General features: G+C 56.2%; 1 protein-coding gene across 2 annotated transcripts in view; it reads right to left on the reverse strand.

Moving 5' to 3' along the window:
• Positions 1–16,107, reverse strand: part of Sema3f (semaphorin 3F) — a 28,559-nt gene extending 12,452 nt beyond the window's left edge. For both annotated transcript variants that reach the window (XM_021171575.2, XM_021171574.2), the window contains exons 1-2: positions 15,558–16,107; positions 11,547–11,707 (exon numbers count right to left, since the gene is read on the reverse strand). In XM_021171575.2, the coding sequence (XP_021027234.1) occupies positions 11,547–11,658 (112 nt within the window). In that variant the 5' untranslated portion in view covers positions 11,659–11,707; positions 15,558–16,107. The remainder of the gene's footprint in view (positions 1–11,546; positions 11,708–15,557) is intronic.
• Positions 16,108–17,344: the final 1,237 nt, after the last annotated feature.

A 17,344-nucleotide genomic window follows, 5' to 3' on the forward strand; every position in this document is an offset into this window, starting at 1 on the left:
TCACTCTGTAGACCAGGCTGGCCTCGAACTCAGAAATCCGCCTGCCTCTGCCTCCCAAGTGCTGGGATTAAAGGCATGCGCCACCACGCCCGGCTGGTGCTATGCATCTTTAATCCTAGTACTTGGAAGGTAGAGGCATGTAGATCTCTGAGTTCAAGGCTAGCCTGGTCTACAGAGTCAGTTCCAGAACAGCCAGGGCTACACAGAGCAATCTTATCTTGAAAAGCCAAAAAAGGGTTGGAGAGATGGCTCAGAGGTTAAGAGCACTGACTGTTCTTCTGAAGGTTCTGAGTTCAAATCTCAGCAACCACATGGTGGCTCACAACCATCTGTAATGAGAGCTGATGCCCTCTTCTGGTGTGTCTGAAAACAGTTACAGTGTACTTACATGTAATAAATAAATAAATAAATAAATAAATAAATAAATAATCTTTAAAAGAGGGAAGGGGCTGGAGAGATGGCTCAGCGGTTAAGAGCACAGACTGCTCTTCTGGAGGTCCTGAGTTTAAATCCCAGCAACCACATCTGTAATGAGATCTGATGCTCTCTTCTGGTGCATCTGAAGACAGCTAGTATACTTACATATAATAAATAAGTCAATCTTTAAGAGGGTGGGCAGGTTGGGGGTGGGAAGATGGGACCATGATCTGATGGTCAACCCAGGGTCTGGTTCAGGGCATTACTGTGTGGAGCTGCAGTGCAAAGAGAAGCCTTGCCCTGCTCAGACCTGATTATGTAGCAACAAGAGAATATAGGTGATGACCTTGGCCAGCCACTGGGACATAGGGACGCAGGGACGCCAAAAGATCAAAGGGCCAATCCCTGCCTGGCTATGGCCTCACCCGCCTGTCCGGCGGTGCCTCTGAAGTCCTGGGCAGGGCAGCCTGGGCACCTGTCCTGCACCTGTTGTTGGGTCACTTGGAGTCTCCTGCCTGGCCACCCAGTCATAGTGACAACAGGAAAGTAAACACTCCCCCACCCCCACGGCTGGGAAGTAGCCAGAGAGGAAGTGGGGCTGCCAGTGGAGCCCCCCCAGGCTGGGATAGCCTGCCAGGGGTTATTTATACCCTGGCTGGGGGCATGGCCTTGGTTGTGCCCTTATTCATTCTGCTACGCTGGGGGGCACTTCAGGGACAACGGAAAAAAGTAGGGCAGAAGATTAAGTGGACTCCTTCTGAGAAGTGGGCAGGGGAAGATTCAGAGAGCTTAGTCCCCCAGCCACACAGCCATAAACCCAAAGCCTTGAGCTCACATATCCCTATCCACTCTTGACCCCATAGTCTAGACCCCACCTCATGCTGCACCATGACTGCCAGGACCCAAGATCCACATCCAAACTAGGACCCTGTGAGGAAGGGGAGTTCTAGAAAGGGGACAGGAGTCTCTCCTTGATCCAACATACATGGCTTCTGTATGTCCTCCAGTCTGTCCCTAGGTAGAGGGTGCCGCTAAGCCAGGTACCCACTCTCCTCAGAGCTTTGTGCTTACATCCAGTTCATAGGTGAGGAAGTTGGGGTACAGGGAAGGGAAGTGACAGGCAGACTGCATAAAGATGGGGAGCCCATGGAAGTCAGTCCTGGTGATAGGGTCTGCCTGCCAGGGGATGGAGAGCCGGAAGGTGACGCGTCCTCCATCATTGAGACACTTGACCCAGAACCCTGGGGACTCCTCTAAATGGCTTTGGGATATGGCGTCAATGGCTCTGGTATTATGGGACACTCTGGTGTCACAGGACATGATGCTTTAGTTGCTGTGGAAATGGTGAGGAGGAGGAGGGGAGCCCCCGGGAGGCAAGGCAGGCTGGAGAAGAGGTGGGGAAGGGAGGTCAGGAACCTTGGCTATGGTTCCACTTCCACTCTGGGCTGTTGAAGTATCCTGGCTCTCTGGGCCTCATTTTACAGTCCAGAGCATTTCACGAGCTGCCTAAATCTGACATTCAAGGTGGCCCTGGTAGAGTCTGAGAGCTGTCACTCCTCTGGATTCCCCTGTCTTGAGGGGGGCCGGAGAACGGGTTGGGGCTTCCCAGATCTTTTCCTGAGGAAACAGGCTTCCTTCCAGCTGCCAGCATCACCTGAAGAACATGCAGTCGTCACACACATCCCTGCTACCCCACTTCCTAAGGCTGGGGAGACAGGCGGAGAGGACTGCAGGGGCGGAAGAGGCATCCTGTTGACTCAAGCCGACATCCACAGAAGCACAGCTAACTGAATTCATCAGAGGCAGCCTACATAAGCGAAGGCAGAGCTGGGTAGTTCTCCAGGGTCTAGAGAGAGCCACGTGTCAGGGTCTAGCCTTGCTAACTCACAGCTGGAGTGCTAACACCACTCATGCTAGATGTCCCGAGAAAATGCAAATCAAAAGCCCCATGACTGTCCCACATCCCTAGCTGCTGCAGACAGGAAGACAGTGGTGCTCAAAGTTAGGAAGTAGAACTAGCTGCCTGACCTACCCTAACCTGTGTACCACGGGGCAAAGGATCTGGAGGCTTTTACCCACCTCCCAAGAAGCCTGGTTCAAAGTGGAAGGGGAGCTGAAGCAGGTATCCATAGCTGGCACCTGCAGGATCAGCAGACACTACTGCCTTGGATCCTTCTGGGCCCAGTACTCTGAAAACATAGGTTCTCAACCTGTGGGCTGTGACCTCTTTAGGGGCTGAGGGACCCTTTCACAGGAGTCGCCTAAGACCATCTGCATGTCAGATGTTTAAATTATGGTCTATAACCATGGCAAAATTAGTTATGAAGTAGCAACAAAAATAATTTTATGGTTAAGGGTCACCCCGACACGAGGAGCTATATATACTAAGGGGTGGCAGCTAAGAAGGTTGAGAACCACTGCCTTCAAGGGACTTGAGCCAAAAAGTTCCAGGGGCCTGAAACGGTATCAGTCCACGTGTCGCTGATTCAGACCCAGCTTGGTCATACCTTCAGACCAGGGCTGACTTCTGCTCAGTCTGTGACAGCCGGGCTCAAGCCTGAATAGGTTTTTGAGCTTGTCAGGGGAGGGTGGGGGCCTGGGTGCTGCTTCCTGGGGTGAGCCCCACACCCCTGCTCTCACCCAAGCTGGGCACAGGTTGGGTGGGGTGGTATCCGGGAAGGATTTTCCCGTCATGGGAAGGAAGAGCCTTTTCTGGCATCAGACACTCGTTTCCGTAGTCTTTCCCAGCTTCCAGACCTCTCCCATGGCTGTTAGACATTCTGTCCTGGCCCAAAGTGGTCTGGCCAAGGTCCCAGGGGCAGGAACAATCCCACTGCATTTGAGGCTTGACCCTGGGGGGGGGGGTGGTGTCTCTGCTTCCTCATCTGTGGGAAGCAATGGCTGAAGCCTTGCTTTAAAGGAGCCAGTGGGCGTGTCCACAGCCCTCACCAGAGACCCCTAAATGGGAGGGCCTCACCCCCTGCTGCCTGTCTCTAGGACACCAGACCTGCTACCAGTGAGGCAGTGGCTGTTGCAAAGAGAGGAATCTTGGACCAGAGGTGGGTGACCCGCCCCCTTGGTTACAGATCCACAAAGCAGTGGGCTCTGACTGACAGCGTGACCTCCCCTAAAAGGGCTGGGGTTGAGGGAGTGATAGACAGGTCCCTGTACCCTAGCCCTGACCTCTGACCTCCTGTGGGCGAGTGGCAGTCCTAACTCCTGAGCTGAAGAGAAATGGGATTGGGTGTGAAGGGGCTGCCAGTCTAGATCTTTGTTAGTGCATCATCCACCAGGAAGACAGGCCTCCTGACCCGAGGACAAAAACTGAAGTAGACATGAAGATTATGTGTGTGTGTGTGTGCGTGTGTGTGTGTGTGTGTGTGTGTGTGTATACACACATATATATGAACATATAAAATGTTATTAAGTTAAATATCTATATACATATATTAACAGTGGCAGTCACATGTGTGGCAGAGCCCAGGCAATCCCCACCCAACACTCTCATGGACTCTAGGGAAGGGTCACCCTTAGCATCTTTCCCTCCTCCAAAGCTATGAGGGGCCCCAGAGGAAGGCCCAGGGGCTGGCCTGGCCCCCTGGCTCCCTGCCTAATCCTCTTTTAATGAGCGGCCGGCTGGCCAGCCGGAAGGCCTCAGTCCCTGGCCACAGCTCTACAAGCCTGAGAGCCCCAGCCAGGCTGAGTAGGGGGCAGGGTATGCCAGAAGCCTTAGTATGCCCCACCCCCAAGCTCAGCATATCTAGTCAAGACTTCACCCACTGACCAGGTCAACTCGGTGCCCATCAGCAACAATGCTATCTGCTGTTGCTGCTGAGGGCACTCTGGATATAAATCACTTGGGGCTGGGCAAGGGAAGGCCTCGCTGCTGATCGCCTTTGACTTAGTGTTAAGTTGCCAGTCCTTGGGGAGTAGACCATCCTCACCAGGCACTGAGACTAAGAGCTAGGAGCCTTCCCAGGATTCCTAGGCACCGCCCCCCCCACCAGGCAGGTGAGCCAGGTCGGTGCCAACAAAACCAATTACAACCGCTCTCACCCAATTAGCAACTAATTATGGCCTCATAGTCCGTTCAACATAATTAACATGTAAATGACTCCGCGTGTTTATATTCAATAACCACTCTGATTGAATTTAATTTAAATGTCTGAACTGGGAACCCAGTTACCGTATTTCACCACTTACAGCTGCCACTTTCAGGAAACCTACTCCTGAGCGACACCGCTCCAGGTCCCCACACCCTCTGCCCTTCTATCCTACAGGAGCAGGGAGGTAGAGAGGTAGGAAGAGCCCCTGGTGAGACCCTCCAGATGGGAAATCCTCTAGAACAAGGGGGCGCTTCTTAAGGGCTACTGTAAACATCCCAGCAGTTCAGTAAACATCAAGTATGAGCCGCCCAGATGGACTAAGGCTCCTCCACTCTTCCGTCCCATTTCAGGGGCCAGGGTTGGGGGCTGGGGCCAGCAGGCCCAGACGTGCTATTCCCACGGCCTGGCCGTTCTGCCCCACTGCCCACCTGCTCCGCCCAGGAGAGGGCAGACAAGAGACCAGGAGCCAGCTCATCCTGAATCCAGGAAGAGCCAGAGGGGAGGCGCAGCAAGGTCACCACCCACAAGCGCAGAACCAGAGAGCCACACCGTGTACTAAGGATGTCTAGTTACTGCTGACCCTCCCTCCATCTCAGCAGAAGAGAGCTCCCAGATGCCCCCTTGCCTGTCTTTCCCATGGCCCTGTAATATCTGACGATTCTACGTCTGGACTGTTGGACAGAAGGCTAGGAGGTCCTATCGGGACCCTTCCCATGCACAGGTGCCGTGGGAAAACACACACGGGGATGTCACGTAGGCAGAAGTCAGGGTCCTGACTAGGCTTGAAGAAGCAGCATGGTCCCTAGTTGCCGTTTTGCAGGGGATGGGAGAAGGTGACCAGGGTAGGGTAACGAGGGCCAGGCAATCACTGATTTTCGAATCCTCAAGCAATGGAAGAGGAGTAATGAGGGCCGCTCTTCCATTTCTCAGGTAGAAAGAGTAAGCCAGTCTTCAGAGGTCTCCAGTTCCAAAGGCCCCAGGGACTCACCCCTCCTCCCACATTCCAGACCTGGCCCGGAAACCTCTCACTCCATCTTCCACCACCGCCACCACCATCTCCTCCTCCTCCTCCTCCTCCCCCATGACTGCAAAAGACAACAAACTCTGCATGGCTCATTTACTGCTATAAATCACCCAGACAGACAGGCCAGGATGGGACAACAGGCTGGTGGGTGTCAAGACCCTTCCCCCCGCCCTAGGCCTAGCCTTCATCTCTGCTATCCTCAGATTCCCCAGAGTCTTGCAGCCCCTTCCCATCACCCTTACAGGATGCCCCAGTCTCAGCCCCCACCCCTTCACATTCTTACGGGGAAACTGAGACAGAGAACAGAAGACAAAGATGCTCAGGGCCAGCCTTAGAGGTTGCGGTGGCACTAGGTCAGGAAAGGGTTAAAAATCACAGCAGCTCCGTTGCAGCCCCCTAGAGTGCCACCCACCTCATCTCTGACTGCTTCAGAAACCCACAAATCCCCAGATTCTAGCTGCCTGTTATATACCACCCCTAGGACTTGGCCCATAGAGGGAACCGAGGGAGCAGAACCAAGTCCCAAGTAAGAAGAAATTTGGTTCTTGGCTAGCTATGGAGACTTCAGAGGAAAGATGGGGTCAGAGTAGAAAGTCACAGCAAGGTGGCAGTTAGGAAAGGGGGACGATGGGAGGGGGACGGTGGGAGGAAAGGGCTGTTAGAACTGAGTTCTCCAGACTCCCAGCATTCCTGGTCCCTGGAGAGACACTGATGCTGTGTCTGTCCCTGCCTGCGTAGAGCCAGCCCTAGACTGCTGGTGCTGGCAAGTAGATCGGCGTGTACTCCAGTGGGCCTAGCTGAGCCCAACCCTAGACGGGTCCTCTGGATCCCAGACCAGTAGCCAGTGCCCAGGCTCTGTTCTTTGCTAGGTCAGGACCATAGGTCAGGGTCTGGAGCCCAGAAGGCATCCATTCTCTCCTGGGGCTTGAGCAGCCTGGGTGGGAGCTACGGGCCCTGCCAAGCTCAGGCACCCACGTGAGCTGGGCTTCGGATTCAGGCTGTAGCCTTCTGGCATCCAACTCTCTGGCAGAGGCCCTCCTGCTATTTCTAAGAAAAATGCAGCAGGAATTCTCTCCGCTTCTCCAAGGGCTCCCTTGAGGCAGGGCTCAGATTCCCAGGATAGCACTGGGCCAGGCCAACAGACCTTCTCGCTGGCCCCTTTGAGCAGTCTGGGGCTGGCCACCCTTAAACAAGCTGCAGAAGCCAGAGCAGTATCCATTCCGTGGAGTCAGGGGTGGGTGTCACTGCAGGCACTCAGGTGCTCAGGCCAGGCTCCGGGTGCCCATGTCACCAGGAGGTCAGTGCCTCAGGACACCTGCTTCCCTCCAGTGTATCTACCATGAAGTTCCCCCACCACTTATACTTAGGACCCTGCTACAAGCAACAGAACTAAAAGCCATGGGGTGCTGGGTGCTGCAAATGCCCCTCCTCTGCCCCAACTCTTTCCTTTCCATCCCTTTTTCCTCTGTTTGAAGCACCATCTCACCCATGAGGGCTGCCTGCCCTCCACCTGCCCATGGTAGGAATTCTCTCCCTCTCGACCCCTCTACCCCAGCAGGTCCTTCCCAGCCACCATCTCCCTAACCAAAAGTCTGAATTCTGGGAAGGTGAGTGAGGAGCCCTTGGGGCATGGCCCCATCAACCCTCACCTGTCAGCCACCATCCTGGTCACTGCGCCTTTCTTTTCTGCCAGGGACAGTAGCCACATAATCCACCACAATGAAGTCAGAACTATTCCCAGCCCCATTTTCCATTTCCAGAAGGCGGTGCGGACAGGCAAGTTTGCTGTTCAAGGTGTATTGATAACCACAATGCAAACAAGATAGCTCTCTGGATGGGCTGGCAGCACAGGCCTCTAATCCCAGTCACCCCAGACGCTGAGACAGGAGGATCTCAAATCCAGGGCCTGCCTGTCCTACAGTTGAGGCTGTTTTCAGGGTGCTACCACCATTTCCACCTTATGAAGGAGAAACCGGGGCTCAGAGGGCTTAAGCCACATTATGGAATTCACACAGCCACCAGGGGTAGGTTTGGAGTTTGACCACATCTGTATGATACTCTCTAAATGAAGGAGGCACTCGGGCCCCCTAGTAATCAGGAACCAGGAAGCCATCTTCTAAGCTCTGGAGAATGGGAGGGGTGAAAGGTGTGTGCACACATGCAGGTTAAGCAGCCAAAAACCTACTTTGGGGTTTGCTGCCTCCCAAGCCACAGGGTAAAAGATGCCTTTAGGGGCCCGGGTGAGATCTCTATCTTGGCAGTTTCTCTTTAAATTCTTTACGATTACGAAGCCGTGAGGGCTGCCAGGGAACATGATTTACTCCTCGAGCATGCACCAGCTCCTCGCTCAGTGCCAAGGGACGGCGGAGCCAGCAGGGCGGGGTGGGCGGCATGCCAGAGCCTGAGACAAGGCCTGGGCTTCGGAAGGCCCGGCCAGTGTGTCCCATCCGAAGCTTGAGAAGGGTCTGAGTTACAGGCAGAGGCCCTGGCCTCCAACTGAACCTCCTGACATCATTACACAAAGCCGGCCTCCATTTCCTCCAAAGCCAACTGTCATCCCGGCTCACCCTGGAACGTCCACCCCTCCAGAGTTTAAGAGCTCCAAACCCGCTGTAGGTGTCAAAGCCACCTGACCCCTGCCCAGCTTTCAGATGCCACCACGGCCTCAGCTCCTGAACCACTTCCTCCCCCTCCCCCTCCCCCTCCTCTTCCTCCTCCTCATTTCTCTACAATTAGAAGCTACTCAAACTTTGGAGACTCGGGGAACCCTTAGGGCCCAGGTCGATACTCCACCTTTCCAGCGCCTCCCCCCCTGCCCCCCGCCAGTTAAGCATGGCCAAGGCTCTGTCAAAACTTGCTTCAGACCCTTACACCTCGGCCTATATTCACCTTCCCCGGCCTCCAAGTGAAGTAGATGACTTGTGACCACCCCTGACCTCTAGCTTCCTCAATCCCAACAAGATACAGCAATCGGGTCCACTGATGATGCCAAATGAAGTGAGTAGGCAGGCGGCCACCCAGCCCCACCCCGCTGCCCCCACCCCCTGGGCAGAGCGATCTTCCCTACGGAGGAGCCAGGTGCACTTGAGGTCAGAGCCCAGCTCCACAGCGGTTTTTGGGCCTTTCTGTTCTTTGTCTCGGTCCTGATGTCCCTTCACACGGTGACCACTCACTCCCTCTCCTGATTCCTACACCTCAGTTTCCCTAACAGCCCAGCTGTGTCACGTCACCATAAGGTCCCTCAATCCCATCAAACATTGCTCAGCCCTAAATCCTGGCCTAAGCCAATCCAGGCAGCAGTGGCATGGGGGTGGGGGCTTCCTGACAAAAAGTAAACATTCCTTGCACTGAACAAAGGCCCTGGCAGGGCCTGGCACCTCCCTGCTGCTGTGAGGGTGGTGGCGTCCTCCTGGACTTAAGAGTGGCCCAGGGCAGGGAAGGAAAAGCTTTTCTATCCTAACTTGGCTTGTGATTCTGGGCAAAAGGGACTGCAGGCACCATCAGGGGTGGGGGGTGGGGGGTGGAGGGGTGGGGGTGGCTTACTGTCTAGGATCCCAGCAGGCACCCAGAAGACAGAGGAAAAGGCACATCTGGTGCCCTGGAAGTTGGTCCTACTTGGCTCCTTGTTTGTGCCTGGCATTCTCTGTGCTGCTAATGGAAGCCCAGGAGATGGACCACAGAAACCTCTCCGTCTGAATGAACCCTTGGCTCTCATGCCCTCCTGGCTCTAGATCTAGGGTGCCTGGGCGGATGGGTGGGCTGCAAGCTGGAATCTGGTCTGATTCCTGTCTTTGTTCTTTTATCTTCTCTGAGCAGTGTGGCCCCTCACACCAGCACCTCCGCCTAGGAGAGTTTAGCTACACCCAGCACAAGGTGGCACCTTCCACTGTAACACCCAAGGCTGGCTTTTTCACCCAAATTTGCGTTCCGGCTGTTGTATCCATCTAAGCAGGGAAAAGAGAGTCCTGGAGCCCACGGTACCAGCAGTGCTTCTTCCTGAGAGCAACTCTCTATGAACCTCGTATGTGCACACCAGAAGGGAAGACCCTCACTTCTTCCCAGCCCTAAGCCAGCTGTGAAACCCCCATCTCTGAGTCAGTCTCCACTCGCACCCCACAAACATTTTTCCTCACCGACAGCCAGTTTTTGTGAACCCAAGGAACTTAAAGGGAAGAGGGCATGCAGGGCCGGCCTGGGAGTTCTGTGGCGGAGTCACCTAACACGAGTTTTCAGCTAGTCTCCTTATATACACTCCATCTTGTTTACTGCAGTGTTCCCAGGACTTGGCAGAGTACAGCGCCCAGTAGGTGCTCAAGTAACTGCTGGACTGAGCTCACATCTAAGCACAATACTATGGCATGAAGTCAGGTGAGAACAGGGAGGTCACCCTAGCTGATGAACCCTCCTAGGCAAAGGTGCTAGGTTCCAGGATGGGGTGGCCCCAAGCGTCCTCCAGCCCTGCCCTGGGCCTGCACAGTCACAGCAAACAACACCGTAGGCCGCCTGCCAGGAAGCTGGGCTTTTAGTCACTGTGGGTGTCGGCTTCAGAGCTAATTGAGAGGGAATCGACCCAACTTGATGTGGGCGCCAGCAGGGCCAGGACACCAGGGTTCTATTTCTGGCCTCCTCTCTGCCTCCTGCCTGACCTTGGACCTGCTCTTGCCTGAGCCTCAGTTTCTCTCTCTGAAAAACAGGAACAAATCCTGTTTTCCCTAGAGGTCCAACAAGTTTTAAAGGAGCGCACAGAGGACCACCCTATGTGTCCGGGCTCTCTGGCATGAATGTTAATAAAAATAATATCCCAAGCTGTAGACACAGCAGGGTCCCTAGGTGTGGTGTTCAAGCCCCCTCCCTTCTCTTGCTGGGGGAGGGGACACTTAATGGCCCTAGGCAGGGAGGTGAGAGGGGAAAACGGGGCCCTTCAAGATTTATTAATCTGCTTTGAGGAATTCCACCAGGGAAGGTTGGAAGTATCAGCCGAATAAATATCTCACCTTCCCAAGCCTGGGAAGGGAGGCCCTTAAGAACCAGAACCGATTAACTCTTGTCTGCCCATCAGGACTGAGAAAGTTAACCAGGTCATTCCCCTCCTCCTCCAATCAAGATGTGGGGGTGGGGTGGGAAGAGGCCAGGGGCCCTGCCAGGGGGCCATGGTGTTGAGATAGGGGCCCAGGCTTCAGCCAAGCCTAAGGAAGGAAAGGTCAGCCTTTCACCCAATATGGCTGCTGGGAAATCTGGCCAGCCTGGGCTGAGCTGGCCCCACCCAGGGCAGGAGGCTAGCCAAGGTTGCCTCTCGCCAGAGGATGGCCAAGACAGAACTCTAAATCCCTAACATCAGCATGGCCACTGTTCTTCACTTCAGTCCTACGGTGCATTCTACACACACACACACACACACACACACACACACCCTTTGAGGAAGTGTCTAGCAAATAAGCCACAGGTCCTGGATTCCCACTGTGTTCACCTGCCAGGTGTGCGAGACACAAAGGCGCTGGGTTATTAAAGTACTCCCTGGGGGCTGGGGGGGCAATGCCTTTCACAGCAGTAGATGCCCTCCATGACCCCACCAAGGATTCTGTTCCCCCACAATCCTCCAGGCACAACACAGTGCCTTTTCTCCGGGACCTTGGGACACCCACTGCTCACAGGAACACTTGCCCTGGTACCACATACCACAGCAGAATGTTCCTGCTCCTCCAGCTGTCTCTGACCCTCTACCCTAGAAGCTGCCTGGGACACAGACAGCCTTGACACCAGCAAATCTCCCAGAGCTCAAAGAAACCAGTGCCCAGCTCAGGACCCTCTCTCAAAATATCTCAGTCCTCAGTGCTCCAACCTTTCCCAGCAAGGTCTGCTTCCCTCCTCGTGCCTGTCTAGGAAACCCCAAGGGACCGACCGCAGTCAGTCTGTGTGTACTGACCACTCCTCTTCCCTCTGCAGGGAAACCAGCACTGTGAGGAAGGACGGTTTGAGAGAGGAGCGAAGAAGCCCCTTACCTTTGAATGACAGTCGGACTCTAGGTGTGGCTGGAAGCTGGTTCTGGATAGGGGTAGCAGGCCAGGCCCCGGTCAGCAGGGAAGCCCAGAGGATGAAGGCAGTGACAAGCATCGTGGGAGGGGCCTGGGGCCCAGGAAACAGGTTCCAGTTCTGTGGACACCTGGAAAGAGAGCAAAGTTGGAATGTGTGAGCCATTTCCATTTCCGTATGCAGCCTTTGATTTTGAGACAGGGTCTCCTCACTGTATAACCTTCTGGTCTTGAACTTACAATGATCCTTCAGTCTTTGCCTCCTAAGGGCTGAGACTGAGGGAGTGCAGCACCCCGCCTACCTTCCCTTGTGCCTCAGTTTCCCTTCCTGAACAGACTATTGCAGTCTCCATGCTCACAGCCCTCGGCTCAGGACAAAGCTCGTTCATTCATTCTTCTGCCTCCCTTTGTCAGGGGAAGTGTCACAGACAAGCCTGACGTCCACAAGGAGCAGCAGAATTGAGGGGAGTAGCTAGAGAGCCAAGTTTTACCCCCTACTGTCCCTCCCCTCAGTTCCCTGCTGGAACAGATGACAGGAGCCCTCTGTGGCTCAAAGCAAGTTTCCACGTTTTGCCCACAACCTCCAGAGTGGCTGCTCTCTCCCATGTCCAGATCTCTTGAGCAAATGCTCTCCTCCAGAGAAGGAAAGTCTGTACCTAATATTGGAGTGGAGGGTAACTATGGGAAGATGGGGAGCAAGAAAGAGACATACAGATGGCCCAAAGCAGGAGGGATGCCATTGGTCAAAAAGGAACAGACAGGTAATAACAGGACTCACATTAACTAAAAAAGCAGGAAGCAGGAAGCACTCAGGTTAGACAGGCAGAAGGACTTCCTCCATGAAAAAGTACCAGCTCAGGGGTCAGAAAGGATGCTAGAATGTCCAGAGGATCTGTGATAGGGTGTATGCCAGATGTACTGCTCCCTTCAAATTCACCCATATCCCTGGCAAGTCCAAATTTTAATACTGTGTTTTTCAAATATTGTCTCCCCAGGCAGGCTGGCTGTTGGGTAAACGTAGCCCAGCACCAGTTGTTGTAACATATTGCTCCCTCCTGATACAAGTCTGCGCCAACTCCCACCCCCCACCCAGAAAGCACTGGGGGTGAGGGCATTAAGGATAACAGCCTCATGGCCCCAGATCTGCCCTGTCTATCCCTTTTTCCCATGGGAAGCAATATGACAGACCCATTTCCAGGACACCAGGGTATGTGTACATTAGGATGCGACTCCTTACTCCCCCAGCCGGGATTTCGGGGCTGAGACAAGGCCTAGGCTCTACCGTGGCCTCCTAGACTCCAGTGCCCTCCTCAGACTAGCCCCCAGCCCTGGAGCCCTGCCTCTCCTGCCAAGGAAAACCACTTGGTGGTTCCTCAGACAGGAAGTGCAGCTTCAGCCGACTCCTCCAGCGGTGCTCTCAGAGTGCCTGGCACACCTTTCATTTCTCCAAGATCCCCCCCATCCCAGATGCTCTCTCCCGGGGAGGCTGGCTGACTGGGGGGAGGGGAGGAGCAGGCCCGGCCCCTCCCCCATCAGTTGGGGGCACAAAGCTAGTGCCTACAGAATTCAAGACAGGCTCCGGCACGGAGGCAGGAGGGGGAGAGGGCTAAGCAGTTTCCATCCACCCTAAGGGTGCACCAGGAGGCCCCGTGAACAGTCCTGTATCTACATCCACACATCCACACCTGCATGCCCACGCACGCCTTCACAAGCATGAGTTTGCTCAAGAACTTGACCTGCTAGTGGGGTGCGGCTCAAGGAAGCTAGAAGGGCAGGATGTAGTCTGAGTCCCTGAGAGCTTTGATCAGGGGGCTCATGTCAACAACCCCCCCCATGACCTCATTTTTCTTCCATACCCATTTTTCACAGTGACATGGTCAGGGTCACCAAAGCCAGTGTTGGACTCACTCAAGGTGTCCAAGAAAGTAGGGGACCTTTCCCCATGAGGCTCCTACAGGGAGCACCACAATTCTCTGGCCCTTGAAGGAGTAAATGGGGGTGGGGTGAAGTCTGTTAGGACCTCAAGACCAAATCCAGGGCCCCTCTTTGGGAATCTAGGGGTGGGGGACAGAGGAAAAAGAAGGATGAAGAGGAAAGGAGGGACAGAGAGGGGAGGGGGAGGGGGCGGCTACATTCCTTTCCCTTCAGCTAGCCCCTGAATACCTCCCATTCAACCCCAGTCCCTTTAAAGCCCCCAAGTCAGAACAAGCTCAAGTAGGTGGACAGGGGCAGAACAGTCACCGCCACCTGGGAGCCCACCAGGAGAAAAACCCGAAAAGGAGAAGAAAGCTGGCGGGAGGGAACAAGGGAGGGAGGCAGCAGGCGGGAGGAGGAGAGAGGGAGGAGAGAGGGAGGGACGGAGGAGAGACGCCTGAACAAAGAAACGAGGAGCTGGGGCTGGCAAGGGGTGCAGGAAAGGGGCGGACGGAGGAAGGGGTCCAGAGGCACCTGGGGGCGGGACAGGGGGCCAGGTGGTCAGATTGTCCAGCCTGATCCAGACCTCCCAAGCTCATAGTGTGTGTGTCTATGTGCGTGTATGTGTGTGTCAGGGGGAGCCTGTCTTAGCAGAGGAAGGTTGGCTCCTCTAGCTGAGAACTGCCTCAATTGAAGGGAGGCAAGGCAAGAACAGGGCTGTGGAGGAACACGGAGGAAATTACTAACAGCACCCGACCAGCTCATCAGCTAACACCCCCCCACACCAACACACACCCCAAGACTCCTTCCTGGAGCCTTAGCTCCCCCCTCCCCCAACACCACATAGACCAGGAAGCAGATCTGCTGGGACCGAAACCCCCTTTTGTGGCCAGGGTTTCCCAGTCAAGGTCACCTGGGCCAGGCTCCATCCCCACCCCCAAGGTTCGCAGAGTAGCGGGGGCTGAGGCTGGGCTTCTGGCCTCTCCAACCCCCCACCTTCCTACTTCCGGGCCTGGCTCCTTTGGAACTACGGGGGAACAGTGAGGGTAGATCCGACTGCATTCTTGCCTGGCCCAGACAAGATAGTCCACTGCGTCCAGGCACACCCCCTGAGCAGCTGGAGAAGCAGCCCCGGCTCCATCCCACCCCCGGGCCCAGTTTTCCCCTATCTGTAACTAGGGTAGCGGGTACTGGAGAAAGAGTGAATTCGGGGAAACAGGAGTCCTTCTACCTGGCCCAGCTCCACGGTGGACACAGGAAGGCTTCAGTTTGTCCTCTCCCCAGATGTTAATGGTCTGGTGGCAAAATGCACCTATTTCAAGAATGAGGAGTTATCGGTCTGGCTGGGACCCCAGCTTTAGTTCCAAAGGGCTCTTCATCTTGACACTTTCCTTACCTCACCTGCTCTAGACAACCCGCCACCCCCCATGGTCCCTTGCCCACTTCACCACTAGGGTCCGTAGTTCAAACTGGGGCTTGACCCCAGGCTCTTCCAACTTAACAACACCTCACCTACACCGAGACCCCTGAACCGGAGAAGGACCGAGAGGCAGCTGGGGGTCAGGAGATCGGCAAATGGCTGAAAGAAAAGCCCATTTGGAAACAGATACCCTTGTCTTGCGGTTCCGGACGACCCTCCACGTGGGGGCTTCCAATTTAGACCTTCCCCTGGGGCTGACCTGGTCTTCAGACTAGAGACACTGAGGCAGTGCAAACGCGCCGTTTGGGAAAGAGTGCAGGCGTCAGCAGAGGACTAAAACAGAAGGATCCGAACTCCCACTCAACGAGGGTAAGGGTACCCACCCAAAACCTTGCGGGGGTGGAAAAAGTTAATTCACACACCGGTGATCCCGCAGGCCACAGCACCTAGTCACACACACACATCTTTACAGCGCCCGGGAACCAGGGGGGTTCAGGACGCCGGGACAGGTATGAAGCACATCCTAGTTCTGTCGCCTGGTACCCGCAGACAGTGTGCCACGGTTCGCCAGACCTCGCGCACTTCTAAGGAGTTGCAGTGCCGCGGATCCTAGTGGGGTCGGGAGGTCGCGTTCCCTCCGTACTCACCTCGTCCACGGCGGCGGGGCCTGGGCACCCGGGCAGCGGTGGCCGCCGCAGCAGCGGAGAGGTTCGCGTCGGGCCGGTCCGCTTTAGCTGCTCCCCCGGGGCCACGGCCCTGTCCGCGCCCTCTTGTCTCTTAGCCTGAGCCGGGATCCGCACCGCGGACTCGGCTTCACTGGGTTCCCTGGCTTCGTGCACGTCAGCAGCCGAGGCCCCGGGCCCTAGCCCGGGCCATGGAAAGGCTCAGGGGCGCTCGGGGCCGCCTCCCCCGGGGCGGGCTGCGGGCGCCCCCTGGCCTGCGCGCCGAGGGCGCATTCCCCGGTGCGGGGCGCGGGCGGCGGCGCGCGCTAGGCTACAGAGCGCTGCGCTGGGCTCGGCCGGGTGGCGCTGCGCTTGCCTGGCTGTCTGACTAGGGCCCGGAGACCGAGCGGGGCTGCGCGGGTCCTCGAAGCGTACCCTGGCTCTACGCTGCGCTCGGGGCTCCCTGGACCGCTGCGGCTTGTTCCCTAGCTGCTCAGGTCTCGAGGCCGCTGGCGGGACGGGACGCTCGGAGCCGCGCGCGGAGCGCAGGCAATTGGCCGCCCGTGGGCGACATTTGCATAGCACGGCCCCGCCCCGCCGGGCCCGCCCGGCCCCACCCCCGGGGCGGGACCCTCCCGGCCACCGCCCCGCCCCCGCTCCACCTGTCCGCGGGCAGGGCTCAGGGTTCCCAGGCGGTGGGCAACCCGCGCCAGGGGAGACTGCTCTGCGCCCTGCACCCCCGCCCTGGCATCGCGGGCGGCGCCCCCGCCCCGCCCTGGCTTTGTCTCTCCGTGGATACACGGCGCACATCGCGCCTGGTGTTTACCCGGGCATTCAACTCCCTGGTGAGAAGGGCTGAAGCGCAGGGGAGCAACCAGCTAGCACTCACCTGCGCGCCCCCTTCCGCGTTCCTCCTTCCTACTTGCTGCTAGCCGCGGCCCCGCGGCGAAGGACCTGGGACGGCCCAGGCCTCTCAGCAGGTGGCGGTGCAGCCCTTGGGACGGTTGGCACTTCTGGACCTTCCGACAGATGGCTACCTCCAGAGTAGGTCAAGTGGGTGCAGCCCAGCCACTAGCTCTGTCCAGCTAGCCAAATGCTCCAAGTGACCACCTCAAACACCAGTAAGTCTCGTTTCAAGCCAGCGGCCCTCACAGACTTTCCCTTTACAGTGCCATATTCCAGAGAACCCAGATGACAGGAGGACGACTCAAGGCATACCCCCACACACACCCCTCTGCTATGAAAGGGGCACTTGCTTTCAAATCTCCTCAACAATTGAGCAAGAGCCTCCCCTGACCCCAGGAAGGGTCCCTCTGAGCAGCCCATCCCCTAAGGTCATGGCCTCATCAGCCAGAACCACTTCTCAGCCCTTCCCCATACACTCTTGCTGTGGTCCCAGGAGGCTTTGGCCCTCTTTGTCCTCTGCTTCCTCCCTGTCCTCCATCTCCTATTCCCTCCTCTTCTCTCCCTTCTCTTCTGTCTTCCTCCTTTCTTCCCCTTTCTTTCTCTCTGCCTTCTGCTCTCTCCCCACTCAGTCCTCCATTTGTCTTCTTCCTCCCCTTCCTACCCTTCTTTCCTCCTGTCTCCCTTTTCCATTTCTCTTTTCTTCTTCCTCCATCCTCTCCTTTTCCTGGCTACAACTCCCAGGAGAGCCACTCTTCCTCTGACCCACTGGCTGGCTGACTGTGTGCATTAGGTGGGTATCAAAGGGCTGCTGGGAGACTACTGAGGGTCACCTGACTCACAAGTGGGGTACTTCCTCTGTTTCCAAG

This window comes from Mus caroli, chromosome 9 (assembly GCF_900094665.2).
Source record: "Mus caroli chromosome 9, CAROLI_EIJ_v1.1, whole genome shotgun sequence".
Lineage (NCBI taxonomy): Eukaryota > Metazoa > Chordata > Mammalia > Rodentia > Muridae > Mus > Mus caroli.